This window comes from Prionailurus bengalensis, chromosome C1 (assembly GCF_016509475.1).
Source record: "Prionailurus bengalensis isolate Pbe53 chromosome C1, Fcat_Pben_1.1_paternal_pri, whole genome shotgun sequence".
NCBI lineage: Eukaryota > Metazoa > Chordata > Mammalia > Carnivora > Felidae > Prionailurus > Prionailurus bengalensis.
In genome coordinates, this window is record NC_057345.1 from 222592502 (window position 1) to 222619785 (window position 27284).

At 59.3% G+C, this 27284-nt stretch overlaps 1 protein-coding gene across 2 annotated transcripts; it reads left to right on the forward strand.

The window, feature by feature from the left end:
• The first annotated feature begins 5 nt into the window (after positions 1 to 5).
• ATG4B (autophagy related 4B cysteine peptidase) lies at positions 6 to 26558 on the forward strand. 2 transcript variants are annotated; one of them, XM_043578448.1, is made up of 14 exons: positions 432 to 528; positions 1022 to 1115; positions 9223 to 9324; positions 9469 to 9540; positions 11440 to 11538; positions 11924 to 12025; positions 12496 to 12568; positions 15270 to 15349; positions 21224 to 21417; positions 21934 to 22012; positions 22297 to 22442; positions 23646 to 23702; positions 24106 to 24199; positions 25081 to 26558. In XM_043578448.1, exons 2-14 carry the CDS (start codon positions 1109 to 1111, stop codon positions 25152 to 25154), a joined length of 1179 nt encoding a protein of 392 aa, XP_043434383.1. In that variant the 5' UTR covers positions 432 to 528; positions 1022 to 1108; the 3' UTR covers positions 25155 to 26558. The 2 variants fall into 2 exon arrangements, with proteins under 2 accessions (XP_043434382.1, XP_043434383.1); XM_043578447.1 differs by lacking the exon at positions 1022 to 1115 and having other exon boundaries at positions 6 to 528.
• Positions 26559 to 27284: the final 726 nt, after the last annotated feature.

The following is a 27284-nucleotide window of genomic DNA, read 5'->3' on the forward strand; positions in this document are numbered from 1 at the left end:
GCAAGATGGCGGCGCGCGCCCGGCCGCCCGGCCGCCCGGCCCCCAGGCCGGGCCTCGGCGTGCCAGGGTTCCCCAGCACCAGGCGGGGCGCAGCCCGAGGCTCCAGGCGTCGAGGGTGGGCGGGGGCGCCCCGGGCCGGTGGCCCCGTACGGCAGCATGGCGCGCCGGCCGGTCCGTACGGCAAGATGGCCGCGCCGGCGGCCCGGGCGCACGGCGGGCTGACGCGCCCCCCCACCCCGGGGTCCCGCCGCCCGCCCGCGTCTGCTTCCGCCAGCCCAACGGGTCGCTGCCGAGGTCCCCGGAGCGAACGGCGCAGGCCGCCAGGGAGCCGAGCGCGCGGGCCCAGCCCTCGGCTTTGGGCCCCGCCGTACGCCAAGATGGCGGACGTGCGCTTCCACCCTCACTTCCGGCCCCGCCCGCTCCCGCTAGGCCCGGATTGGCCCCGGCAGCGGCCCGTCGCGTCGCGCTGCGGAACCGTCGGAGCGACGCCGCTCTCAGTCGGCGGCCGGAGAGGGAAGATGGACGCAGGTGAGGGCCCGAGCGAGCGCTGGGCTACCCGCGGGCGGCGCTCTCCTGGCCCCTCGGCCGCCGGGGTGTCGCCCGGCCTCGGCGGGCGTGAGGGCTGGGCGCGGGGCCGCGGGGCGGAGCTGGCCTTCACGCGGAGCGGGGCGGGGACGGCGTCCGTGGGAAGGCCGGCGCGGATGTGACAGCGGGTGTTTGCGTGTCTCGGCGCCTTCTCGGTCCCGCCCGGGCGCCCGGCGACAGGCCCAAGGCCAGCTCGGACGAGAAGGGGCGGCGTGGCGTCCCAGACGGGACACCGCTTCGGTGTCGGGCGCTTGCTGGGGGTCGGGCGGAGCTGGCTCTAGAAACTGCGGCCGGAGAATGCCTTGTCTTCCCCCACCCGCTCCCCATGCCCGGGGAATTAAGAAGTGGAGGAGACTCTTGAACTCTCTGGAGGCCAGAAACATACTCACGGCACGCGCTTCTTCTTCTTTTTCTTCTTCTTCTTTTTTAAGTTCAGTGACCAGTAGATCATGCCAGCTTCCTTTCCGTGGTTGAAGAGAGCACCTGAATTCATCTCATCATAACTTAACTTCTTGGGGTCCTAATGCAAAGTATGTGGCCGAGCGGGAGGGTGTGTGTATTATCCGTGTGTACACGTACATGTGCGAATATCCGCATATGTGGTGTTTTGGTCTGTCTCATCGTGCTTCTGTTCAGAGGAGAGACCGTCCCTTCATTTTTGCTGGCAAGCTATTTTGGGTCTTTGTTCAGTAGCCTTGAAAGCATTTCCAGGGCAGTCTTAGCGTTTTCGTTCATTATAGGGAGTGATTGGCCTTCAAGCACCGCTCCCCTCCCCCACCTGGTTTCATCCCACCTGGTTTCATCCCACCTGTCATCCTGGATGGCATTGTTTGCTCTGTCTTTTTTCTGGCAATGGCAACAAAAACTTACTGAAATCTCAGTTTGGAAATGAATGCAAACGTGTATGGCCAGTATTTCAATGATTTGTAGCATCTTGTCCTTTAAATGTGTTGGGGAGGCTCAGTTAAGCCTGCAACTTCAGCTCAGGTCATGATCTCAGGGTTGTGGGTTCGAGCCCCGTGTCAGGCTCTGTGCTTCTGTGCTGACAGCTCGGAGCCTGGAGCCTGCAGCCTGCTTTGGATTGTGTGTCTTCCTCTCTCTGCCCCTCCGTCGCTCGCGCGCGCGCGCTCTCTCTGTCTCAAGAATAAATAAAAACATTAAAAAAAAATAATAAACGCGTTAAGTTGTGGTGGAGACTGTTGCCCAGATTCCCAAAAGAGCAGGTTAAAGAGGTTATTTTTTGTGAGGTTTGTTTTAAAAAGAAGTGTCAGAGAGTGTTTTACTGTTTGCTGGGGGCAGGGGGCACAGGGTGGAGAAAGGAATAGAATTATTTATCCACTTTCTTGAAGTTAGCCCTGCCCAGAAACTGTAGACCTTTGACATGGGAGAGTTGGTTAAGGGGGAAAACATGGTTTAATGCTGGTTGTATTGCCATGCACGTGAAAATCAGCAGGTTAAAGTTAGGGGTAGCCACGTGGTGGTTCCCTGAAGTCATCTCCAGGGAAAACACCAAAGCTGTTTCAAAGTACCAGAAGGTGTTCGCATTTGAGGGCCTCTGTTGATGCTGATAAAAGTACCTGTGGTATCTGTAAGCTGCAGTGGAGGGTTTTTTTTCCTGATGTGATGTTGTGCATCCTTTTAGGGATGATTAACGACCCAGTCTCCCCTGATCCCTGGAGTCCTTACGGATTCTGCCTTCTTTGACCAAATCTTACGCAATTCCTGGTGGTTCTGTTTTTACAGTGATCCATTTGATAAACTACATTTATTGTTGAGTGAGAGGTTTGTGTTGGGCATTGTTCTAGGCCCTGGCTAGCGAAGTGAACAGAATAGACAAAAGCCATGTGGCTCACGTGGGAGCGGGATGTGGGCCAGGAGGGTTGGAGTCATGGGCAGGGTGTCTCTGCAGACAGAGGTAAGTTTTAACTGAGACCCAAAAGCAGCGTAGGAGGAAGGGCAGGTGGCCCAGTGTGGCCGGGGTGCAGCAGGTGGGATGAGAGCTTAGGAGCTGAAGGCAGAGAGACGAATTGGGCCCAGGTACAGGACTGGGCTGTTTATTCTAAGCAAGTTGGTGACTCTTTGGGAGGTTTTGAGTGGAGGAGTACCGTGACGGGAAATGTGTTGCACACACTCACTCTGGCTCTTCCGTCCGGGAATGCTGCTCGTGCTGAGAGGGGCAAGGGCAGAAGCCAGGAGGCCGGTAGGGAGGCTCCAGTAGGGACGCTCTGCTAGGGACACTCTGGTTGGGAGCCTGTTGCAAGGAAGCCCAGCGGACCTTACTTAGTTGGGTCAAATTCTGGATGTGTTGGAGGCTTGAGACAACAGGACCGTCTGTGGGTTGGAGGTGATGGGCGGTAGGACGGGACGAGAGGAAGGAGTCGAAGGTGGCGCTGAGGTTTGTGGCCTGAGCTGAGAAACTGCTGGGGAGGACCTTGGGAGTGGTGCCGGTGGGGAAGCTGTTGGGAGTTTGGCTTTGTACGTGTTGACTATTGTTCGACATCTGCTTTGCGACGTCCGGGGAGGTTTGGGTCCCCGGCCTGGAGCTGAGGGCGTGGGCCTGGACTAGAGGTTCAAGTGTGTGGGAAGCCACTTTGGAGGAGTTGCTGATGGTCTGAAGAGAAGGAAAAAGAAGGGGCCTAGGAGGGGTGCCCAGGGCTGCCGGCCGGGGCATAGGGGTCCAGAAGGCGGCAGGCTGGCTGCGGGCCCGTCGTGTTCTCCCCTGAGCCCCCAGCACTTGTGTCAAGACACGCTCTGGGTTCAGGGAACCGACCGGTGCCAGCGGTTAGAGAGCTGCACCGCCCGTCCCCTGAGGACAGAGCCGGCACCTTGTGCGCGCAGGCCTTCGCGCTGTGTCTGGTGCGTGGCTGGTAATTGAAGCAGAGCTTGAATCTGTGACACTTTCCCACTCTGCACTGCAAGGACTTCGGTTTGGAGAGTTTGCCACGTAAAGCTAGCCCGTTGTAACACGAAGGTGTAAACGGCGAGAAGGGGCTGCTGATCCCTGCGGGGCAGCAGGGTTCAGAGTGGCCTTCTGTCTGGTGTGCTCATGAGCGCGTTATTTTCTAGTTCTTGGTGTCGCTAACGTTCCGGGTACTTTTCCTGTCTCTTCCTTCTATTCAGAATTGAACTGCCAACATCTTCATGTAAACTATTTGGGATTTTAGAAAGTAACCACTTGCAAACCTGCTATTTTAAACAGACATTTTCTGGGGTGCCTGGGTGGCTCAGTCGGTCGAGCATCCGACTCTTGGTTTGGGCTCAGGTTGTGATCTTACAGTTCATGGGTTTGAGCCCCATATCAGGCTCTGTGGTAACAGCGTGGAGTCTGCTTGAGACTGTCTCCCTCTCTCTCTGCCCCTCCTCTGCTTTCTCACTCTCTCTGTCTCTAAAATTAAAAATTAAACGGGGCGCCTGGGTGGCTCAGTCGGTTAAGCGTCTGACTTCGGCTCGGGTCACGATCTCGCGGTCCGTGGGTTCGAGGCCCGCGTCGGGCTCTGGGCTGATGGCTTAGAGCCTGGAGCCCGCTTCCGATTCTGTGTCTCCCTCTCTTTTTGCCCCTCCCCCGTTCATGCTCTGTCTCTGTCTCAAAAATAAATAAAACGTTAAAAAAAATTTTTTTTAAATTAAAAAAAAAGATTTAACTGTAAACATTTTTTTTTTAATGTTTATTTTTAAGAGCCTTTGAGAGAGATGGAGAGGCAGAACACAAGCGGGGAAGGAGCAGAGAGAGAGGGAGACAGAATCCGAAGCAGCTCCAGGCTCCGAGCTGTCAGCACAGAGCCTGATGTGGGACTCGAACTCACGAACCATGAGATCATGACCTGAGCTGAAGTCGGGGCTGAGCCGCCCAGGTGCTGCTTAGCATAAACATTTTTAAAGGAAAGGGAGAACGCTTCTTTTGATTTTGTTTATAAAACGTGATCTCTCAGAAGCTGTAGGTATTTTGGGGAAATGTCTTTGAAACGTGATGCTTTATAATAAGTTTGAAAGGAGCTAGTGGTGCGTGTATTTTGTATTTCTCCCTGGTTGGGTTACAGTGTGATTGGTACTAAGCGGAGAGAAATTGGTGACATTCGTTGAGCACAGTTCCCTATTTTTCTGTCAAATTAATAACATAAATCAGAACATTTCTTTCCTGATGGAATTAGCATGCTATTAAAGGGTTTTCTGCTCCTTCTTCCGGATGTGATCAGGGAGGAAAATGTGGAAAATCAAGTGTCTGGGACTCAGGTGACCAACTGAAGGCAAGTGCCTCTGAAGGAGCCCCTTTCTCACGGCGAATGGCACCTGTCAGCCCTTCTCGTCCTGCGCGTCACCTTAGTGGGGGTTAGTCATTTCCTGGGAGTCGGGAGACTGGCGGTCTTTTCGGGATTTGACCCTTTTTAACGTGGAAGGTATGTGAACTGCTTCACACAGGATTGAGATCACACGGGATGGTGATGAAATTAGATAGAGGGCGCATCAATTTGCCGCAGCCTCTCTGGGAAGGAGGCAGAGGCCGCCGGCCGGTGTGAGCGGAGTTGGTAGACGAGTGGCCTCCCGTGTTGGCCACTTTGTTCAGGCGTTGCGAGCTGAGTTTTAAAGGAGGAAAGTGCTGGTTTGTCTATTGAACTGTTTTCTGAACGGGTGTCCTGTAACATTTTCCGTTCTGCAGGGTCATTAATATGTGTTTTGACCAAATTAACACGAACGGCAAAAGTGTTCTCTGAGGGGAAGGGAGATTTAGTTCCATCCCATGAAATGTGAGGTCCAAGAGGATATGAAAGAGAGGAAGAGGGGGTGCTGAAAACCACGGCTGGGTGCCGCACATGTTGCTGGGACCTGGCACCAGCCTGTGTCCCCACCCGCCCTGGACAGAGCCAGTGGCTGTGTCCCCACTCCATGGTCAGGGGACCCGGGCGTGCATCCTGCAGCCAGCAGGTGGGCTCTCTGTGCCCAGAACCAAATCTTCCAGCAGCTACAAAGTTGAACTTCGGACGTGCATGGATTTAGGAAAACATTGTCTTTGTTGGAGAGTACAATCTGGAAGGGCCAGGAGCTTGCTGGTATGGTCCAGGCGCCGTGAGGGTGCCGGGCTGTGGGGACACCAGGCGGGTCCCATCCTCCGGGGCAGGGGGGATTGCCGGGCAGGACTCTGGTGGCCGCACGGGGACCAGGGGTCCTTCGGTTGCGTTCCTGGGCTGAACTGCCGCAGGTCCATGGGACTCGTCGCAGTGGCTGGCATCTGCGCTCTGAGCACGGCCCTGCGTCTGTGAGGGAGGTTTGGGCCTTAGATGCAGTTTCGTGCTCCTGCGGGTCGTGTTCCAGGCCAGCTTCCTGCTCACATGGCCCTGGGGGCCACAACTCAGTTACAGAGCGTGGGGGCTTCTTGTTCCTGGCTGTGGCATTGCCAGCGTGGCCGGCTCGGTCGCTCTCAGGGGACCCGCCCTGAACCTCGCTTCCTGTCGCCCCTTGTGGCACAGAGCCTTTCAGGTTTCCTCCTCACACCGTCCCTGTTTTGCCGATGAGAGGACCAAGGCAGAGAAGGGTCACCACCAAGTGAGGGTGAGCCTTCTGGTTCCACACGGCGGGGAGTGTGTTCGACAGGCAGTGTCCCCCCAGGACCGGGAGGTGACCACGGTCCCTGTCTGAGGACGCCGCGGTGCGCTGGGGGCAGTGTGTCTGCAGCTGGTTCCAGAGGCGGACGGGATGTGACTTGCACCCCCCCGGGGCGGGCACTGGAGGGGCAGGAGCAGGAGAAACAGTGGTGTGAGGGGACATGGGGAACAGGGGCACGGCAGCGCTCTCTGGGGACCCGCAGATAACGTGTGCCCTCGCTTCAAGGCTCCTGCTGATCTGGCAAGAGCTGGGGTCACTCCCTGGTGTAGTTCATTCCCTTCAAGTGTCTGGCTCCTTGCTTGCTTTTGGCTGGGGCAGTAAAGGATCTGAGGGCATGCAACCCATAATTTTGTTAGCTCTGGGACGAAATTTGGTGACCGGTGTTAAAGGAACGCCTCTTACTCCTTTCCCTCTGAAGTTGGCGTGGTTGCCTATAAACTTTGCTAGTAAACCTAAGAAGTACACCTGCTTTGCGTTTTGCCACCTCATTGATGAAAACCTCTCAACTTCAGAGGGGCCCCGGCTTTCACGCGGAGTGGCGGCCTTTGACGTGTGCCGCACCCCTGACGCGGTGCACGGGGGAGATGCCGCCCGGAGTACTCGGTAGCTCTCAGGGTTGTCAGAGACCCCTTCACCCAAGTCACCCGTAGTTGAAGGCTGCGGCCGTAGGAGGACCTCAGACGTTAGTAGGGCAGGATGAGAGTGTGGTCCTGTGGTGGGGTCGCTTGAGACCAGACAAGCTGTTTGCCTCCTTTCTCCTTGAGAATAGCTGAGTGTCCGCGTGGGTTACGGCCCAGAGGTCCTGATGAGAGAGAGAGAGGTAACAGGCATGGCGGTGTTTACAGCCCCGTGAGAAGGTGGAACGCGAGTCCGTTCCCGCATAGCGTTTGCAGTTGTGTGCGGAGACCAGAATCGTCCCTAACAAAGGAGGGGGAGGTAGCCTTGGGCTGGGGCTCTTCCTCACGGTGGAAGCGTGGGCAAGTCACACGCACCGAGCGGGGCCCCTGCATGTGCCCGAAGCCCAGCGAGTGACGCCCCGGTGCCTGCGTCCAGCTCAGGCGCTCTGGGCGGCGAGGCTTCTCTGGAAGCGCAAGACTGTTCTGATGCCATCTGATTTGGGGTGGGAAAAAAAGGCAGGGCTGGGTCTGGGTTCCTGACAGCCAGGGGATTCTTTAAGTAGCCAGCACGGGGTCTTCTGTTGCTGTGGATGTCTCTGTTGGCGGAGCACTGGCGGCCAGCCCCGTGACGGCCAGCCCCATTAGCGCGCCTCCAGCGCAGCCTCGCCTCGTGGGGGGAGTACAGTTGCGCGCCTTTGAGCCTGCAGGTCTGCGTCCTCGTCCTCGATATTAGTGATGCCAGCTGACCTCGGAGCCCTTCAGTCTGCCAGCTTCTGTGTGAGCGCCTCGCGGGGAGGATTTCACGGACACTTTGCAGTCACACTGCGAGAGCATCCTGTTCCTTTCCCCCCTACCCCCCCCCCCCCCATATTGTGGGCAAGGAAATTGCTACACCAGGAGGTCAAGGAGCCCAAAGAACTTAGAAGCTGTGAGTGCCTGAGCTGGGATTTGAACCCCCACTGCCAGCGCCACACCCCCGACACCCCCAGGGGATCGCACACAGCACAGACCGATAGGCTGGGACGTTCACGCGGGAAACCGGGCGCTTGAGCGCTCAGGGCATGGACATCTGTGCAGCGGGACACCGTGAGACTGGTAGACATTTGCTGGAGCTCTGTGTCTGTGTGGACTGACCACGTTGTTGTCCAGAACCGAGAGGAGGAAATCAGGGGTGTGGTGTAGTTCCTTTGTGGGTCCACACGTAGACTTCTGGAAGGAGATTCACCGCTGGGTGTGAAGCTGCACATGATTTTTTATAATATTTTTGTAGTCTTGGGGTTTTAAAAATCAATATATCGTTGTTACCAAAAGGTGGGGCTGTTGTCAAAAAGTAAATTCAGATGTGGGAGAAACTATTATGATAGATTTTCCAAAGATTTGGGGAAGCTGCAGGTGAAGGGTACAAGTGACTAGGTGCCACTGAGGCTTGGGAGCTAGCAGATGAGAGCTGTGCATTTTTGTTCCATGAGGAGCAGCCACAGAGTTGGGGGGCCCGGGACCTACTGTGCACCTTGCCTCGCGGGTGTCCATCTGTGCTCTGCCGGGTCTGCAGACTGTGTGCACAGGGTTTCCTCAGCCGGGTCCAAGGACAGAGAGGGACCCTGGGCCTCTCTAGTTTCTTAGCTGAAGCAACACGCTATTAAGTGGTGCTCAGGACTTGCTAGCTCCACACACGGCAACCTCCTTAGCAGGTGGGAGCCGGTGGCCTTGTTCTCAGAGCGTCAGTGAAGTGGAAACAGCTTGCAGGGGCCTCTGGGTCCTTTTCTGGGAGTCTGTGTCCCGCCCTCTGCATCTGGCTTCGTCGTCCAGGAGCTTGTTTTCTTGCCCCTGAAGTGCCTGCCTTCACCCACGGCATCTGGACACATGCTCCTAGGGGACATTTACTCCACCGTCTGTTCAGTCTGCAGGCCCCCGTGTGCACTGAGATGCCAGGGCTACTTTTGTCCTGTAGGTTTAAATTTAAAACAAGTACTTAATGGGGCACCTGAGTCTAGATTTTGGCTCAGGTCATGGCCTCAGCACGGGACCAAGCCCAGCATTGGGCTCCACGCTGAATGTGTAGCCTGCTTGGGATTCTCTCTCCCCCTCTGTCTCTCTCACTCTCTGTGTCTCTCTCTCGGAAAAAAACAAAAAAACAAAAAAAAAAACCCACACAAAAAAAGACAAAAAACTCTCAGAAAAAAAAAAAAAGAATTAAGTTCTTCCCTGCCCTGGGCCTAGCCCAGTGGGCCTCACCTACGTGTCTGCTGGAAGGTGAGGCTCAGGCCGGGAGGGGGGCGGGGGGGGGGGGGCAGATAGCTGGCACGACCCTGCGGAGATGCAGAATTCCACCTAGCTCCTTATACAGAAATGCTAGAGATTGTCTCTGATGCTGTTCTCTGGAATCATAAAAATGGGATCACTGTGTGTTTGGTTTCAATAGCTACTCTGACCTACGACACTCTTCGATTTGCCGAATTTGAAGATTTCCCGGAGACCTCAGAGCCTGTGTGGATACTGGGTAGAAAATACAGCATTTCCACAGGTATCAGCCATGGTGAGGCCTGCTGTGCTCACGGGGCTCAGTCTACAAAAAGCGTTTTGTGGTAATAATAGTTACCTGCTAAGTTTCTGTGACACGTGATCTACCAAGTTAAGGCTGTGTTTTCTTCTTTTAAATAATCCCTAGAAAAGGATGAGATCTTGTCCGACGTGGCGTCCAGACTTTGGTTTACATACAGGAAAAACTTCCCAGCCATTGGTAAGTGCTCTGTCTGTTACAACCTGTGACAATACGTACGTCGTATGAGGAGGGAAACTTGACAGTTAACCTCAGGAGGCCAGTTATTTGTCACTTCGTTTTAACTGTTGTAGCAACCTGAACTAAATATAAGCCGGCTGAGGGCTCGCACCTGGTGTGGCAGAGTCAGGGGCCAAAGCCAGGACTCCTGATTCTTCCGAGGGCAGGGATTGTCGGTGTGCAAGTCAAGGTTTCTTCCTGGGACCTGAGATCCGGATAATGAGTCACAACCGGCATTTAAAAATGCAGAACAGAAGGGGACACGAATTGGTGTGTTACCATAGCGCACAGCGTGTCAATCCAGGAGGATCTAGTTTGTGTGTCTGAGTGTTGTCCCGTGCCGTGGTGGTGACAGTTTGCTTCCTGCTGTGGGGCCAGCATGTGTGGAAGCCATTGCCCTGTATCCGACACTTTTTAAAATTTTTTTGAAGTTTATTTATTTTGAGAGAGAGAGGGAGGGAGGGAGGGAGGGAGGGAGACAGAGAGAGAATATCCCAAGCAGGCTCCATTCTGTCAGCGCAGAGCCCAACACGGGGCTCAGTCCCATGAACCATGACCTCATGACCTGAGCCAAAGTCCGACGTTTTACCAACTGAACCACCCAGGCGCCCCCCTCACCCCCGCCCCCGTCACCTTTTCCGATGTGTTCCACACTTAGCCGTGGGAGAGCTGAGGGGCAGCGTGCATACATATGTGCCTACATATGTAGCACGACCGTACGTCCCGCTGAGAGTGACCCTTCGTCGTCGGGACCCTGAGGGTGGACAGGTTGGGCACCAGGGCTCGGCCTGGCCTTTGCCGTTTGGAGAACCCGACACTGGAGGTGGTGGGGCACCAGAAGGCCAACGGGTGGCTGGTCTCAGGCCCCTCACCCAGACGCGGTTTCCTGCGTCCCTGGAGTGAGGTGCGTGTGGCCGAGCCATGGTGCCTGTCGGGGAGCGTTGCAGAGTGCGGACCCGAGGCCTGTGCCACCACACACCACTGTCTGATGAGCCCTGTCGGCTGCGCCCTGGGATTGAGGCGGGGTGGGGGTGCCTGGCGGTGCTGGCAGGACCCCGCTGTCCTGCGGGTCTGCGGTCTGGGCACAGAAGGACAGGCCGAGAGGAGCCTTGTGCGGTTTGGTGAAGTCATCGAGAAGGACGCGGCCTGCCTGTGAGGGCCACCGTGGTCTCTTTCCTGCCCTGGCTACGCGGAGAGGATTGGTCTGTCTGGGGCGCTGCGCTCTGAAAGCCCAAGAGGCTTCGTGGGAGGGGCTGTGCGAGGCTCTGAGGTGACCTGGGCGGGGACAGTGGAGCCAGCTGGGGCGACCCTGGCATCTCTGCTCCTCCAGCACCTCCCTGTGGAATTGCGGGTGGATAGGACGTACAGGTGTCTCCTGGCGTGCCAGGGCCCATCCCGGAGGGCACGCAGAGCTGCGCTGCCTGGTGGCCACACCCTCTGTGCCCCGGGGCGGGCCCGCTGCCAGGGCACGGGGTTGTTGCTGACCCCCCGGTTCTGCTCCTGCCCTGCGGCCGACGTGCCCCTGCCCGCTCTCGCAGCACCTGCGTCTCTGCCCTTCTGGGGCTTGGAAAATGGCTCCTGATTCAGCTTCAGGTTTCCTAGATTACTCACGAGGCTTCCTCTTTTCATGTGTTCCACACACTCTTAATTCTCTGCGACTGACTCGTTCACATATTTCACCCATCTTGAGAGGATGGCGGGGTGCGTCACTGCCCACTAAATGTGCCCTTGGCATGAGCAGGCTCTAAATGGCCTGTCACCTGGGGTGCAGCTGAGGTGGCGTCCGGGCCTCCCGCCGGTGGCCTCCTGGCCCACCGGGCCCTCTGACAGCGAGGCCTGTCTGTCTGTCTGCCCTGCCAGGGGGGACCGGCCCCACCTCGGACACAGGCTGGGGCTGTATGCTGCGGTGTGGACAGATGATCTTTGCCCAGGCCCTGGTGTGCCGGCATTTAGGCCGAGGTGAGTCATGGCGCAGGGACGGCAGCGTTCTCAGCAAAGGGGACTGTGGGGTGAGGTCACCCAGAGTGATCACTGGTGGAGCAGAAACTGGGGTTCAGGGTTTTCTTGAGTGACCCCCTGGGTTTCGTCAGCTCGAAAAAGTGACTGTAAAGGATACTGATGAGCGTTTGTCTTTCAAAAACTCTTTAGAAAGTCACTGAAACCACGTCTGTCTTCTGCGTGGATTTGTTCCGGTGGGTTAGCTCATGCGTATTCGGAAGCTTGGAGAATTTGTTAACGTCAGGAAGGTTCAGGGAAGGGTATCCTCTGTGGCTTGGGTGTTCTAGAAGCGTAAAGGCCTCTCTCTGCTATTTGGGTACCGCTGACCTCTGCGTGTCTCTGGTAGATTGGCGGTGGACGCAGCGGAAGAGGCAGCCGGACGGCTACTTCAGCGTGCTCAACGCGTTCATCGACAGAAAGGACAGTTACTACTCCATTCACCAGATAGGTGGGAGGCTGCGGATGTGCGGGGTCCCCCGAGAGCCGCGCTGCTGTGGGGTGTGCGAGGCGTGAGGCTGTATGTAGGTCACTCCGGCCCATAACCGGCGGGGCTGTGAAAGCCGGACCCTGCCCCCGAGGGTTCGTCCCGCTCTGCGCCCTTCGCGGGGTCCGAGTGCTCCTTGTGTTGATTCGTGTTCTCCCGCGGGGCAGGGGAGAGGCAGAGCTCTGAGAGACCCGGCCCTCCTGCTCCTCACCGAGGGGCTGGGGTCCTGGCTCGTAGTGAAGGGCAGCCCTGGCGTGGCCTCCGCGCCTCTCGCGAGGAAGCGTCCTGGTGTGCGTGGGGAGGGCCCGCTGGAGGCCGGGGTGGGAGCACCCGTGCGGGCTTCCTGTGGAGCGTTGCTGCTGCCGCTTCGGGGGGGTGGGGGGTGGGGGGGAGGGCTGCGGTGCCCGTCACTCATCCCGTCTTGTTTCCTGCAGCACAAATGGGAGTCGGCGAGGGCAAGTCCATCGGCCAGTGGTACGGGCCCAACACGGTCGCCCAGGTGCTCAAGTACGTGCCAAGCTCTGTCCCTCCCGTGTCCTGGGGTGTAGTGGAGCGCGAGACTCCGCTGAGTCTCGCTCGCTGAAGGCCGTGGGGGGGTCTTCCCCTTTTCCCCTCACGGGCAGCTGCACCAAGTGGTCTCCTGTGTGGAGTTTCTGTTTCCCGATAAATGAACATCTTCACCCAGATGGTGCACTTTGGGTGGGGCCCGTGTGTGTCACCCGGACCACCCACTGGTGCTTTCTGAGGGTCTGGGAGGTTGACGCTGGTCTGGAGCGACGGCAGTGTGGCGTGGGCACCGTGGGGCTCTGCCCCTTCCTGGGGCCCCGTGTCTGCAGCTGCGGCTTTCCCTCCACGTCCTGACTCGTGCACGTGCTGCCCACCCCCTGGGCTCTTCCCAGGCTCCTCGCTCAGCGGGTCTGAACCGGCCCTTGTCCTTCGGCCCAAGCCCGCTCCTCCTCGTTGTGGCGACGGGCTGCCAGCTCTGCCCGGCTGCCCTGGTCACGTTTCCTGGGTTGGAGGAACCCAGGTGCTGCCTTCTCTCGCACGTCCGCCTCCTAGCTGAGCCCCGCGCCCGCCCGCCATCTGTGTTCTTCCCCAGCCCCCCATTTGCTCAGCCCCCACCACATGCCCTCAAGGGCCCTGGGCCCAGCCCCGCGTGCCTCGGGAGCCTAGTCTGCGGACGGTCAGTCTCCCTGCATGGTGCGTGGGCGTGGTCAGTCTGTGTGGCCCGTGTGCCTGGCCTGTTTGTGCGGTCAGCGTGTGTGGTCTGTACGTGACTCTGCTGGTGTGCTCCGTGCGTACGGTCTGTCTTTGTGGTCCGCGGTGCACGTGGCCCATGTGTGCCGTGGCTGTGTGGTCCGCGTGAGTGTGGTGTGCTGTCTGTGTGGTGTGCGTGCTTTGCAGGTGTTCTCTGCGTGGCCTGTGTGTGTGGTCTGTGCGGTGTGCTGGTTGGCGTGGGTGCTCTCCACGTGCTCTGCGTGTCTGGACACGGGATCTGTCCGTGGGCTCTGCATGTGGACTCTCCCTGTCTCAGCTGTTCCCTCGCTCCGCGTCCCCGCTGCTGCTCTGAAGAGCTCCTTCGAGGTTGCTGTCAGTCTAGTGGTTAGATCTGAAGGCCAGGTTTGGGTCCTCTGTTTACTCTGCTGTCCAGCAGGTGGCCCTCGATGCAGGTGTTCTCTCTTGGAAACCCTGGGCCGCACGGTCACGCTCTCTGGTCCCTGTCGATGCCTCCATTGCGGCCGCTTCGCCCCATCGGGGAGCACCACAGGGCCGGCCTGGGCCCTTGGCCGCTCTCTCCCTGTCAGCACTGGCCTCAGCTGCTGTGTGCACGCAGCCGGCTCCCAGAGCCACGTGCCCAGCCTCCAGGCCCAGGTCCACATGCTTCCTCAGCATCACCCCTTAGGTGTCTGAGGGGCAGGTCAACCTAACAGCCAGAACTCAAAGCCGGCCCCCCCTGCCCCCCCCTCCCCAGCCTGTTCCTCTACAGGGAACGGCAGTGCTGTCCTTCCTTCCAGAACTCAGGCCAACGACTGAGATCCTGCCAGACTCTTTCTCGGCATACCCCGTCCCAGTGTGTCCAGACTCTAACCAGGGGTCACTGCTTCCCTGTCCTTACCCTGGCCCAAGCCCTGTCTTTTGCCTCCTCCTCGGTCTTCCTTTTCTCTCTGTCATTCTCGAGTCTCTGTGGAAATAGCAGTAGGTGACGCTTTCACAAAGTGCAAGTTGACCACCTGCCCCTTCTCTGCTCGGAACCGTCCTGGGGCTTCCCAGCCGAGTCCAGGGAAAGCGGTGAGCACACGCGGGGCCCTGCCTCCACTGCCCACCCTGTGCTCGCTCCCAGGCACTCTGCACCTGCCCTGGAAGTGCCCCCACTGCTGCTCCGTGCTTCTCCACGGCGCCTGCTGCCCACACGCTTCTTCGGAACGTCAGCCTCACGAGGGGCTGCTCTGTGTCTTGTGCGTCCGTGGGTTTCGGGCCCGCACCTGGCCCTCGGCAGACGTGAGAGGGAGGCAGCCAGTGGCGTGTTGCATGCGCTCCCCCGGCCTCTACTCTGGCCTCCCATCGGGAGCGGCTCTGTATGGCTGCCCTGTGCCTTCCACGTGCGTCCCCAGACACACCAGGTCCTCCCTGTCACCTGGGCGGCCCCTCCCCGTCACCCAGCACCCAGGGTGCACTCGCCCGCCTTCCTGCTGCACCTTCGGTTGCTCTCTGGGTTTCTTCAGAATCTTGTCTTTGGCCTCGGTTCTTTTCCGCGGCTGTTCGCAGTTGTGAAACCAGATGTCTGTGGGAGGACCCGAGTGCTGGTCAGTCCGGCACTTTTGGAGCTGCGTGTGCAGGTGCTGGGAGAAGCGGGGTGCTGGGCCCGCCTGGGTCGGCCACACCCCCGGTGCCTGAGGCGGGGCTTGCGCCCCAGTTCCCTTTCCACGTGTAGCTGGGTCAGGAGGTGATGCCGTGCAGGGCTCTGGCGCGGGGACTGTGTCCGCAGGTGGAGGCTGCGGGTGATGGAGGGTGCGCTGGGCCCAGGTGGGAACAAGCGGGCCGCAGCCTCGGCCTTCCTCCCGCCTGCGGTGCTGACCATCTCGGTCGTCATCTTTCTCATTCGCAGAAACCGCTAGAGCATTTGACGCTCTTTCCTTCACCTGCCCCGCACAAGTGAGATGTCTTTGATCGTGAAGGCTTACTGGTGTGTTCTCCCCTTTTCCGTCAGGAAGCTTGCTGTCTTCGACACGTGGAGCGCCTTGGCAGTCCACGTAGCGATGGACAACACGGTGGTGATGGAGGACATCAGTAAGTGAATGGGCGTGCGGGGCTGTGGCTGGTGGGCCTCGGGGGCGGCTCCCTGGCCCACGATGGGCGCCCCCCCCCCCCCGCCTGGCGTGCAGGTCGGCGCCCCATGCGCAGGCCAGGGGACCCCTTGTTCTCTTTGAGCACACACCAGGCTCGGGGGAGGGCCTGGATTCTCTGTAGAGCTGGGTTGGGTCCCTTAGTGCCCGTGCTGTTTTGTGTCCTCGTTGCAAGGGAAGCGTTCCGGTGTGCTGGGTCAGCCCCTCGCGGGCATCCGTGCGCCGCAAGGAAAGGCAGGAATGGCTTTCCGCTGCGCCGTCTCGGGCCAGCGTGCAGCAGGAAAGGGGAGCGTAGCTCTGTCCCTCCCTCTGGAAGGATCCACGGGAAACCTGGAGGCGTCCAGGCATGCTGAAGTGGTAGTCCAGGAGGCAAACGGCTCCATCTGGCAGGTAGCCTCTAGAGAGTGAGTTTTGAATTTGGAGCTGACATCCTCTCGTGCTACCAAGCCGACAAAACTCTTCGAACGTCTTAGTTTTTTTCCTCGGGAACGCCTTTTCCCCACGGTTTCCCAGCCCTCCCTCCCTCCGGTCTTGTTGAAGATTGTCACGTAAGAAAGAGCCTTGTGAGCCAGCTGATCTGCGGGAGGAGGTCTTGTGCTGTGACGGCGGGTGGGGGGCCCCCGCCACAAGCGCACCCGGGCCTGAGGCACCGCCGCTCCCCGCTGCCGACTGACCCTTCTCCTCTTCAGCCGGGGGACGGCGTCCGTGAGGTGTCGGGGGAGCCAGGGTCGGGCCTCCGGCAGGCAGCGGCCCTCTGCCCGGCCCGCCCTCCCAGCTCACCGACCCTGTGTCCCCTGAGGGCTGGCCGACCGGGGCCCCCACAGAAGGACATGTATCTTTTCCCTCTGCCTTCTCCTCGCATTCTGTTTCTAGAAATGTCTGTGACACGTTGGAAACTATGGAAACGCACAGAGAATGAGGGAAACGACACTTGGTTTTCTCACTTGGAAATGGTTCCTGTTGGCGGATAGACGGCCCCTCCCAGTGTGTGTCTCGTTTTTTGAGAGCGGTCCTTACAGGCGTCAACAGCGGCCTCTTCCGTCAGTGAAACGTCACAACCATCTGTTGTCTGTTCACTCCCCAATACACATCAGGGTTTTTTTGGCCCCGTTGTTGGGGGAACCGCTTACCTCAGGGTCTACCCAGTCAGCCTCCCAACCTGCCCTCAGACGAGCGAGGCTGGCTCCCTGGTGCGGTGCCAGGAGGGGTGAGGGACGGGCTGCTGTCCGGAACCTCCGTTCCTCGGTGGGGAGGGTGCTGGCTGGTGCCTGGAGGAGACTCAGCCACGTGGCTGGACGCTGGCTCCCGGCTCTCAGGGTCTCAGGTTGCCCGCGGCAGCGCTGCTGGAGACGAGGTGCGGATCCGGGGTTTGTCTGAGGACGACATGGGTCTGTTCTGGGGAGGGTTCCTAAGCGGGGTGAGTGTGGCCGCCCTGCCGTGATCAGGGCCCCGTGGTCCTCCCCTCCTGAGTCAGAAGCGCTGTATGCTGGTCACGGGGACGACTGAGGAAGGACAGCATCAGAACCCAACCCACAAGGACACTGGGGCTGAAGAAGTGCAGAGACCTGAGGGGTGAGGGGTGCGTGGAGTAGACGGAGGTGCTTCCCAATGGCTGTGCTGATGCTTTTGGTTTTAGGAGCCCCAGGGGAGGCCCCGTGGGCTGCAGCAAAGGCCTGAGGGCAGCCTCTTTGTAGTCATGGGGGCTGAGGTCGTGGGCACAGGAGGGAAAGCTCTGATTCAGCAAAGCAAGTGGTGGAGAACCAGCAGTGGCCGAGCAAGGGCCGACCTAGTTTTCAGAGCCGCTTCGGGAGTGGTCAGCCGGAAGCACCCCCAGAGCCCCTCCCCAGGGAAAGCGCGGGCTTCCCACCTTCCCTCCTCTTCAGGGGAAGTGTGCTGGGCGAGGGGAGGCCTTGCTGGTTGGGATGTCCCCACCCACCTGCCCACCCTCCTTGGGGGGCCGGCCAGGACACCCAGAGCAGCCTCTGCCCCTGCCAGTGCTTGCCGTCAGTGGGTTTAGACCCTCGTGAACAAGCAGACAGTGGGAAGTCTCTGGATCTGGGGAATTACAGATTGACAAAGACAATCTGGTGTTGCGCACGAATGAAGGAAAACTAAACTCGAGCGCACCGGAGAAAGCATGTGGCGGAAAGACCCTGGTGGCAGAGATAAAACAGAGGTGGCTGTGGATAGAATTTTCAGGAGGCAAGGACAGGTGACCGTGAAGGAACGGGAGGAAAGCTTCCCTGCTCCAGAGCAGGTGTTATCTGTAGAACCGGAGACCTCCGACTTTTTAACCAAGAGTTGTTCAGATATGCGTGTTCCTGGTGACACTTCCAAGCTGCAGAGATAAAGAGACACTTTTATAAGCACCCAATTGACGATGATAAGAAGCTGCCTTTGAAGAAAGGTGATCCTGCTGGCCTGGCTGTCCCCCTTCTGCCACAGGAGATGCTGGCGGAGACAGGTCGGCATTCCGAGGCAGTGGCCTGGCTTGTGAGCTGGGGGCCCAGGCAGCGTTCCGCTGTTGTCACTGATAGAAACACAGGGGGCTTTTACATGGTAAGGATGTTAGAGCGGCACGACAGAATTGCCAGCGGGTGCCTGGTACAAACGAAAACCCGTTGTTTGTTAACAGCAGGACGTTTGCAGTGTTTGGGCCACATGCAGCCTTGGTGGGTCCCCAGAGTGCAGCAGTGACAGGCCCTGCTCCCGTCCTCTCTTGAGCCCATCCACGTGAGATTCTGTGCTAGTGATGAAGATGCAGTGGATCAGGAAAGTGTCACAGAACAGTAAACAGACTAGGTGACAGGTTGAATATACGGAACATGGGGTCACGGAGCGGCCCGATCACACCGTAGGAGAGGTTAGCGGATACACATTAAACTCTAGATTCTGGCCACAGAACATACCTGTTTGAAGTGTCCATGTGTACAAACTAATGGAGACTAAACAGAAGACACGATACTACCTAGAAATTTGAAACCGGCCTTAGCTTTTGGATCAAAAGAAGTGAAGTTTCCAGGCTCCGTATCAGAATCTGATGCATTCTAAACTCAGGAAGAGCCTGTATCTGCAGTACTGCTTGCCAGATACTAAAAAGTGAAAACACACGAAGCGAGCATATACTCAAGAAGTTAGGGAAAGAACAACAAAATTAGCTGAAGAAATCCAGGAAGAGTGGTGTTAATAAAGACCAATTGATGATTAATGATTTAAAAGAAGGAATTGTAGAACTAATAAATTCTGGAGCTGGCTTTTTCAAAATAGCAATAACACATCACCAGGTAACTTTATCAAGAGAAAACGGGAAGGGGCACGTGTGTGGCTCTGTTTCGTCATGACCTGACTTTGGCTCAGGTCATGATCTCAAGGTTCACGAGTTCGAGCCCCACGTTGAACTCAGTGCTGTGAGCGCAGAGCCTGCCAGATCTTCTGTCCGTCCTTCCTTCCTTCCTTCCTTCCTTCCTTCCTTCCTTCCTTCCTTCCTTCCTCTTTCTGCCGCTCCCCCACTTGCAGTCTCTGTAAAATAAATATTAAAAAAAGAAAATGGGAAAAGCCCAGAAATCTGCTTTCAGAAATTAGATGGTAAGATTCTGACATCAGTTCTGTTACGTGGGCTTGCACCCCCCACACCAAGCAGTTCTGCGACACCAGCTGGGTGTAACTATGCTACGTTGTAACCCAGTTGGACACTGAGCTGAGGCAGCGTCAGACCCTGTGGGCCGAGGGCTCGGTTCCACAAGACGATGCCCCTCCAGACCCCAGCGCCAAGACCAGCTTGTGGCCTGTGCTTCTGGGCTGTAGATGGGAGGTTCTGACCACCCCTTCTTTGGGTTCGGTGAACTTGCTTGAGCGTCTCTCAGAACTCACTTAGTAGATTCCCGGAGTGTTGGAAGGGACGCAGCTCAGGAACAGCCGGCTGGAAGGGGTGTGGAGCCTCCGTGCCCTCTCCGGGAGCACCACTCTGCCCGAATCTCCACGCGCTCACCCACCCAGAAGCTCACCGAACCCGGTCCTTTTGGGTCTCTACACAGGCTTTGTTACACAGGCACGGCTGATGGAATCATTGGCCGTTGGGGATCGATTCCGCCCCAGCCCCTCTCCCCAGAGGTCAGGTGTGGGACTGGAAGTTCCAGCCCACCCGTAGAAGCTTTGGGGAAGTCACCTCATTCGTACAACGAAAGACACCTGTGTGGGCCTCATCACTTAGGAAAATTAAAGGGTTTTAGGAGCTCTGCTGGAAAACCAAATACGTGTTTCTTACAATAAATCACAATATTAAACAAGGATTAGCCAGAGATGAAAAGAAAGTTGAATCCCTTCCTCACCCGTTCTTTCATCTTCCAAGTATGTATTTTTAAAGTAAGAGACAGCATGAGCACCAGCAGGGGAGGGGCAGAGAGGGAGGGAAAAAGTCCCAAGCAGGCTCCCTCTGCGTTCAGTGCAGAGTCCCTGGGATCATGACCTGAGCCGAAGTCAAGAATCGGACGCTTAACCGACTGAGCCACCCAACGGCCCAACTACGCGTTTTGAGAAATTCCAATCCCGGGTTCGTTCAGCCATCAACCTCCCTCCTGCATCCCCAGTCGGGGTGCTCTGACACAGCCACTTTCCCGCCGCTCCGCAGCCCTGGCCTGTGGTCCGGGGCCTCGCGGTCTCCTCTGATCTGACGGTTTGCCCCCTTGGTTTATTTTCCTGGGTTTTCATAGCACTGACCTGTTGAAGAACCCGGGCCGGTTTGGTACAGCGCCCCACACTCAGTGTATTTGCTTCCTCGCACTCGGATCTGAGTAAACATTTGCCCACGAGCAGACCCCGGGGCCACCGGTAGAGCGCCGCCGGGGAGGTTCTGCCCAGCAGCGGTGCCTCCTGAGGGCACCTGCTTGGCCGCGTCTCTGCTTCTGCGATCGCTGAGATCTGAGGGTGATGCAGAGTGTGCTCTGAGGATTTTTGCCTGGACCGGTGGCTCTGTAACCATCCTTCCTCCACGTTCCCCGGCCGGCTCACTGGCTGGCCTTCTCGAGAAGAGCCCTCTCTGCCTTCCTTCTCCTCATTTAACTGAGCCACCCAGGCGCCCCTTTCTCCTTATTTCGATTTGGAAACGTTGTGAGTCACTGGACTTGTGGATTCTCTTTTTATTCAGCGGGTTATGCATTACACGTTATGGTCCTTACTCATTGTTCCAAGTACGGTGAGTGGACACCCCTTCAGGTCCGTGCTGTTTCCTGACGTGCTCTGTCATCGTCATCGTCCAGTCCTCCATTTGGGCGTTAACTAGATTCAGGCTCATCTTGCACTCTCTCCGCCCCAGGCCTGGGGTCGGTGGTTTCCTTGAGGAGCCCCGGTTCCGTGTAGTGGGGAAAGGTGTTCAGAAACCACGGACCGGGTGCTGCTGGAGCATCCCCGTCCACACGACCAGCCAGCCCCCTTGTTAGCACGTCGGTTAGGGATCACCAGCAGGTGTAGACGGCAGATAGCAGCGTTCATGAGGGAGGGAAAGCATCTCGTTGCTGAGGGGCCCCGTGCCTCCATGGAGCCGTCGTCGCTGGGCGCACGGCTGTGTTTGCTTGTACGGTTTCACGGGACACTTTACTTCACAGTAACAACTGTCTATCGGACGTGCATAGAAAACGTTTGATTCTGTTTTTTTCTCTGTGGGTGGCAGGATTAATCGTCGTATTTTCCAAGTTTGAATTGTGTTTAAGCCCTTGGCTTTTTGTCCCCTTTTCCTAAGACCAGATGATTGTGTACCTGTTTTTGTCGGGTTACCGTCCGCCTGCCCCTGTTCGGCCCTTGAAAGCCCGTCTCCATCTTTCAGGAAGGTTGTGCAGGGGCGGTCTTCCGTGCGCGGGGGCCGCCGCGCTTCCTGCGGATCCCGGCCGGCACTGTAACGGCTTCCCCGCGGGAGCCGAGGTCAGCAACAGGCTGGCACTGTGGAGACCCCTGGTGCTTCTCATCCCCCTGCGCCTGGGGCTCACGGACATCAACGAGGCCTACGTGGAGACTCTGAAGGTGGGTGGGGGCCGGCGTCTTCTCGCCCACCAGCAGGGGGCTCGAGATGCCGCTTGTTGCTAAAGCCCTGCTGTCGTGGCCATGCTGGCACCCTGCGGACTGCTGGCCCCGCTCCCGGCAGTCCTGACCGCCTCTGCACTGGCCGCTGCGCCTCTGCTCCCCCTGCCTCCGGTCTCCGCCAGCACCCAGCCTCGGGGCACCGCTCCCCCCACCCCCCTCCCCACGCCTGTCTGCCCTGTGCACGGGCCACCGAGCCCAGTCCGTACCTCCTCCCTGCGCCCGCGTCCCCCTTCCGCAGGCCCACTGCCCCCACGGAACTTCCCCGGACGCGACCGCGGATTCCTTCGTGGCAAAGCTCTGTGGGACCACGTCTGCCGGCTCTCCTTCCCGCGTCCCGCCCTCGGGCCTGGGGCCGGCAGGGAAGGGGGCTGCCCCCTGGACACACAGGCTGGCGGTCGCGTGGCTTGTGCTGCCGCACAGCATGCTGAGCCGCCCCGCCTCCCCTGTGTCCCGCAGCACTGCTTCATGATGCCCCAGTCCCTGGGCGTGATCGGAGGCAAGCCCAACAGCGCCCATTACTTCATCGGCTACGTCGGTGAGTGGTGGGTGTGCGGGATGCTCAGGCGGGCCCGAAGCTGAGGAAGAGGGGGCAGGCTGCACGTCCTTAGGGCGTCGGCTCGAGCCGGGTGTCCCGTTCCCGCGGGTGGTCTGTGTCCCCTCTTGGCCGGTGCCGGCCTCCCCAGTGGGCTGGTTCCCGCCCCGTCTGCGGCCACCGGCTCTCCCGGCCTGATACACCCAGCCAGGTGGGTCTCGGTGCAGCGGGTCTGAAATGGGACCCCGGGCTGCTCCCCGTCTGCTGACTTCTGTCCTCTGACGCAGGCGAGGAGCTCATCTACCTGGACCCGCACACGACGCAGCCCGCAGTGGAGTTTGCGGACAGCTGCTTCATCCCGGACGAGAGCTTCCACTGCCAGCACCCTCCGAGCAGGATGGGCGTCAGGGAGCTCGACCCGTCCATTGCCGTGGTGCGCCCCCACCCCGTCCCGCCTTCTCTGGCCACGTGGGCTGGAGTTCTGAGTCGTCCTGTGCTCAGTCCCGCTGTTTTAGAATGGAAGTTTCGGAAAGGCTTCAGATTCTCGTGATTTTTTTTTCCCCAACGTGTTGGTTTAGAATGCAGAGGGCACAAAAGGGTTAACGGTGTCCATGAGCTACTCACACCCGCCAGAGGCCGTCGTCCTGCGTGGCCCTGCGCGTCCCTCACGGCCTCGGTGTGAGCCAGAGCGCAGTGAGAGTGAGTGAGCCCCTGTAACACAGCGGCGGCAGCGGCGGCCTGCCCAGCCCACTGCCCTGCACCACCTCTGTGGGCTTTTTGGGTTGACTTTCAAGTTTCTGGACTTCTGTGCCTGTGAGATCGTCCTTAAGAATCAGTTTCCTTCTCTCTTGATTCCAAGGCTGGGATCTGGGGTGGTGATTTCTCTGAACTTGTGTGCCCTCAAAATGTACTTGATGGGGAGCGAGGCCCAAGATGCCTGCAAGTAATGATGTCCCTCGGGGGGCGATTGAGTCACAGATGAGGCAGATCGGTCCTGAAACAGACACCTGGACGCAGGGTCTGTGGGTCTTGTGTCATGTCCTGAGGTTGGTGGCCCCGGGGAGGATGCCTGAGGGTGGCGGGACGTGGCTGGAGCGTGGAGGGTTGAGTTCCCGTCTGGCTAGCCCGAAGTACGCAGCTGCGTGAAGTGCTCGGTACCCGAGCCACCTGGACAGCCAGCTCCGTGGACGCCGTGTCCTTGCCTGATAGGAAGGGTGCTGCATGTGGGCTCCTTAGGAGAAACTAGACCGTTTCCCTGCAGGGTGCTGCCCGTGCTCCTGTTCGTGGTAAAAACCTGTGATTCTGCTGGCGCCTGGAGTTTCTCGTAACTCGTCAGCAGGGTTGGCGCTCTGTGCACGTGGCTATAACAGTGCGTCGTCCTCACTGGCTCCGTGGGACCCAGGGCTCCCCGCGTTGAGGTGCCGCTGGGCGGGGGAGGCCCACTTGGGCCGCACGTGGTGGGTCCCAGGGGCCTTTGCTGCCGGCCAGGCCGTTAAAATGTGCACGGCCTCTGTGTCTGGTCAGTTGGGGCAGAGCCTCCAGAGGAGGGTGGACGCCACTTCGCGGTCCACACGGCGTCTGAGTGGGCCCCGCTCTCGCGCCTTGCCGCGTGCTGCTCACCGTTGTTCTCTTGCAGGGGTTTTTCTGTCAGACCGAGGAGGACTTTGACGACTGGTGCCAGCGCGTCAGAAAGGTGGGTAGCGGGTCCCCCGCCTGCGGGGCAGGGGGGAAGGCCGTCTCCGGTCTGGGGTCCCACCTTGCAGCGTGCCGTGGCCCTCGCGTGGTCGTGGCTGTGGCGTCGGCCTCGGACCTTGCTCGTGCGCCTCGGTTTCTGGCTCGCCGCTGTCGTGTCGGTGAAGGGAGGCGGTAAGTGGGATTTGCCCCCGAGGCTGCTCGCCAGCCTCACGCTTGCCGCCCCCCATGTGGCCGGAGACCTGATGACACGTGGATGCCCGAGGGGCGGCGGCACCTGCCTCAGCAGAGGGTCGAGAGCCTCTTGTACGGAGGCTGCCGCCCCTTTCTTGTCCCCAGTTCCCTCTGCCTGGTGAGCGGGGGCGCTGGGGCCGTCTCTGACGGCCGGCCGTGTCTGCTGACAGCTGTCGCTGCTCGGGGGCGCCCTGCCCATGTTCGAGCTGGTGGAACAGCAGCCTTCCCACCTGGCCTGCCCCGACGTCCTGAACCTGTCCTTAGGTGAGTGTGGGGGGCCACGGGGCCACGTGTCAGGTGCGCCGTCCTGTGGTCTGTGTGACGTTCTGTCCCCGTCTCTCTGCTTCTCCGGTTGCCTTTGGCCTTTAAGATTTGTATGACCCCAGATGTGACCGCTCGTGTGTGTGGGACCAGGGGTGCTGCCCGGCAGCCCGTCCCCTGCCCCAAGCGGGCTGTCCCTCGCCTCATGCGCAGTGCCCGGGGGTGCTCACGCGGCCCCTGGGTTTCGTCAGAGCCAGGACATGCTGTGTCTCCGAGACGGCACGGCGCCAGCTCTGGGACGGCAGGCCGCAGCTGGACGCCCGTTTCCTGCTGCTCACGGGCTCTAGGCCCAGGCCACCTCCCTCGCTCAGGCCCTCCGCGTCTCCGACGTCAGTCAGCCTGCAGCGTACCAAAAACCCGGCCTCGGCAGGAAGGCCGGGAGCACATCCGGTTCCTCAAGCCGTCTGTCTCCGTGACGATGACGGGGCTCGTGTCCTTGTTCCTCTGAGAAGATCCTGGTGGCTGATGACGGAGTCCACTGTCTGACAGAACCCAGAAGGGAGTGCTGCCTGCCCCCCCCCCCCCCCAACCCCGGGACGGGAATCCCTGCCCACCCAGCCCCCAGCCTCTCTCTCTGCTCCAACGAGAAGCGTGTTCTCCTCAGATGAGCCTCAGGGACTCTCTGGCCCGCTCTCCCCTGGTTGAGGCTCCGGGCCAGCCGAGACCCGCAGCGGCCCGGTGTCCTCTGGGCTGCTGCACCCAGGGCAAACCGGCCAGAGGCAGGGTGCGGCGGGCAGTGCGCACACAGGCGCTGGTCGCTTCGTCCCCACGCCCCAGGTGTCCCACGCCAGGCACCTGATGAGGTGTTGGCTCGTTTCTCCTAGATTCTTCTGACGTAGAGCGACTGGAAAGATTCTTTGACTCAGAAGATGAAGACTTTGAAATCCTGTCTCTTTGAAAATCCCGGAGCTGGGGGACGGTTTCCACTGGCCCTCACTGGGGGCACCTTCGAGAGCCCAGACCCGCCCTGGGGCGCTTGGTGCCACCGCATTTCATCCATCCAGCCTGCCCGTCCGCTGAGCGCCCGCGCCCCGTGCCGCCTCTGCCCTCACACGGAGCCCCCCCGTGAACCCTGCTGCTGCTCCGGCCCAGAGGGTCTGTCTGGGCAACAAGGCGCAAGCCAGGAGCCACCGAGGGAAGCCCAGCGCGGCCGGGCCGGGAGCCCCCGAGAGCAGGGCCCGTCACACTCGCGAGAGCTCTCCCTGCCACACTGCCGGCCCCGCGCTGGCGCGTCGCCTCTGCCTTGCTTCCTCCTGGGCGCTCGGTTCTGGGTTTGCTTTGGAATTAAAATCCTGTTTGAAGTCACAAGGACGTGAATTTCTGTCCTGTCCGCCTCGGAAGACCTGCAGGGCAGGCGTGTGCGGCGGGACGCCTGTGGACTCAGCCTCGGCCCCTGCCTGCTCCGTGGCCTCCGCCCTGCCACCGTGCTTTCTCAAGGGCTACCTCGGGGGGAAACCGGGCCGGAAGAGTCAACGGCGAGGCTTCTCCTTGATTTGGGAGGAAAAGTAGCAGAGTGGTGGGGCGTGGTGGAAATCCAAAGATGTCACCGTGCATGTGACTCGCTAGGACAGGGACACGCCTCGGAGCTGCAGGTCACGCCCGAGTGGGGTGTGCCTTCCTCACGTCTCCTCTGTGGGTCCTGGCGTCGAAGACACCCCCCCTCCCCCCGCCATGCTGCTGCTTTCCCGTCGCCGGCTTCCCCTGGGTCGGATCTGGGTCGAGGGGTGGGGAGGGGGCTGCCCTGGGGCCCCCAGGCCCTTCCTCCGGCTCCCTGTCCTTCTCGGGGTTGCCTCGTGGTGAGGTTTTAGGTGGTTTGGGGCCAGAGGGTAAAGCCTAAGGCTTGATGGTGCGAGACTGGCGCCCCATCCTTCTGCACCAGTTGGAGACGTCTCCAGACCCTTCTCGGCTCTAACGTCAGCACCTGTAGCCTTCAGCCCCCGTGTTCCGGGCCCAGACTGCGCCGGGCCCGCCGGGGCTTGCCAGGACGTGTCGCCAGGGCTCCGTGTCCCTGCTCGTGTGGGCCATCTGTCCTGCACCCCATCCGTGAGGTAGAGCCTGGGGAGCCGGGAGGGCTGGCTGCAACCCTCTGGACCACACATGTGCCGCCGCTGCCGCGGGCTGGGGGCGCGGGGCGCTGCCGCAGCCCTGCCGTCGGTACGAACCGGGGGCGCGGGCGATGGCCTGACCCACGGGGAGCTTTGTTTTGTGTGTTTTGAAAAAGGCTTACTGAAGAAAATGTTCATTCCTCGTAGCGTAGTTTGCAATTCTTAATGGCAAATAATAACCATTTCAGTAGAAAACACTTTGTTGTCTGTGTCTTGATTTCTACTGGAGGTCTAGGTGCTGTGATGAGAGCATTTCCTGGGCTCACGAAGCCACAGAAAGATCCTCGGGGTGGGGCTCTGGTAGCCGGCAGGTGCGGGCAGCTCTCGTCCCTAGAGCGGCGCACGAGGAGCCCGTCCTGCCCCCACCAGCTCGTGGGCTGTGATGCTGCCCTCGGCCTCGTGGTCCCCAGAGTGAAAGACAAGGAACTCGATTTTAGGACGACGCACAGCGGCTCCTCCTTTGACAAGAGAGGCTGTGGAGAGTGGCGCGTGGTGTTAAGCCTTGGTTTGATTCTTAATGTTTACTTTATTTTTGAGAGAGAGACAGTGTGAGTGGGGGAGGAGCAGAGAGAGACGGAGACACAGACTCTGAAGCAGCTCCAGGCTCTGAGCTGTCAGCACAGAGCCTGATGTGGGGCTTGAACTCAAAAACGGCAATGCAAGATCATGACCTGAGCCGAAGTCGGCCGCTTAACCGACTGAGCCACCCAGGCGCCCCATCCTTGGTTTGATTTCTGAAAGCAGTGTCCTTCCAGGTGGGCTGAGCCCACTGGCCTCGTCCGGTCACCTCGGCACGAGTCACACAGCGCCCCCACCTGCCATCCACGGCAGCTGCCAGGGGACGAAGGCAGACAAAAGCTCCCCAGGTGAGGAAGTCCGGGAGCCTGCGCCACGTCCTCTAGGGGACACCCGGAGTAGCTTGA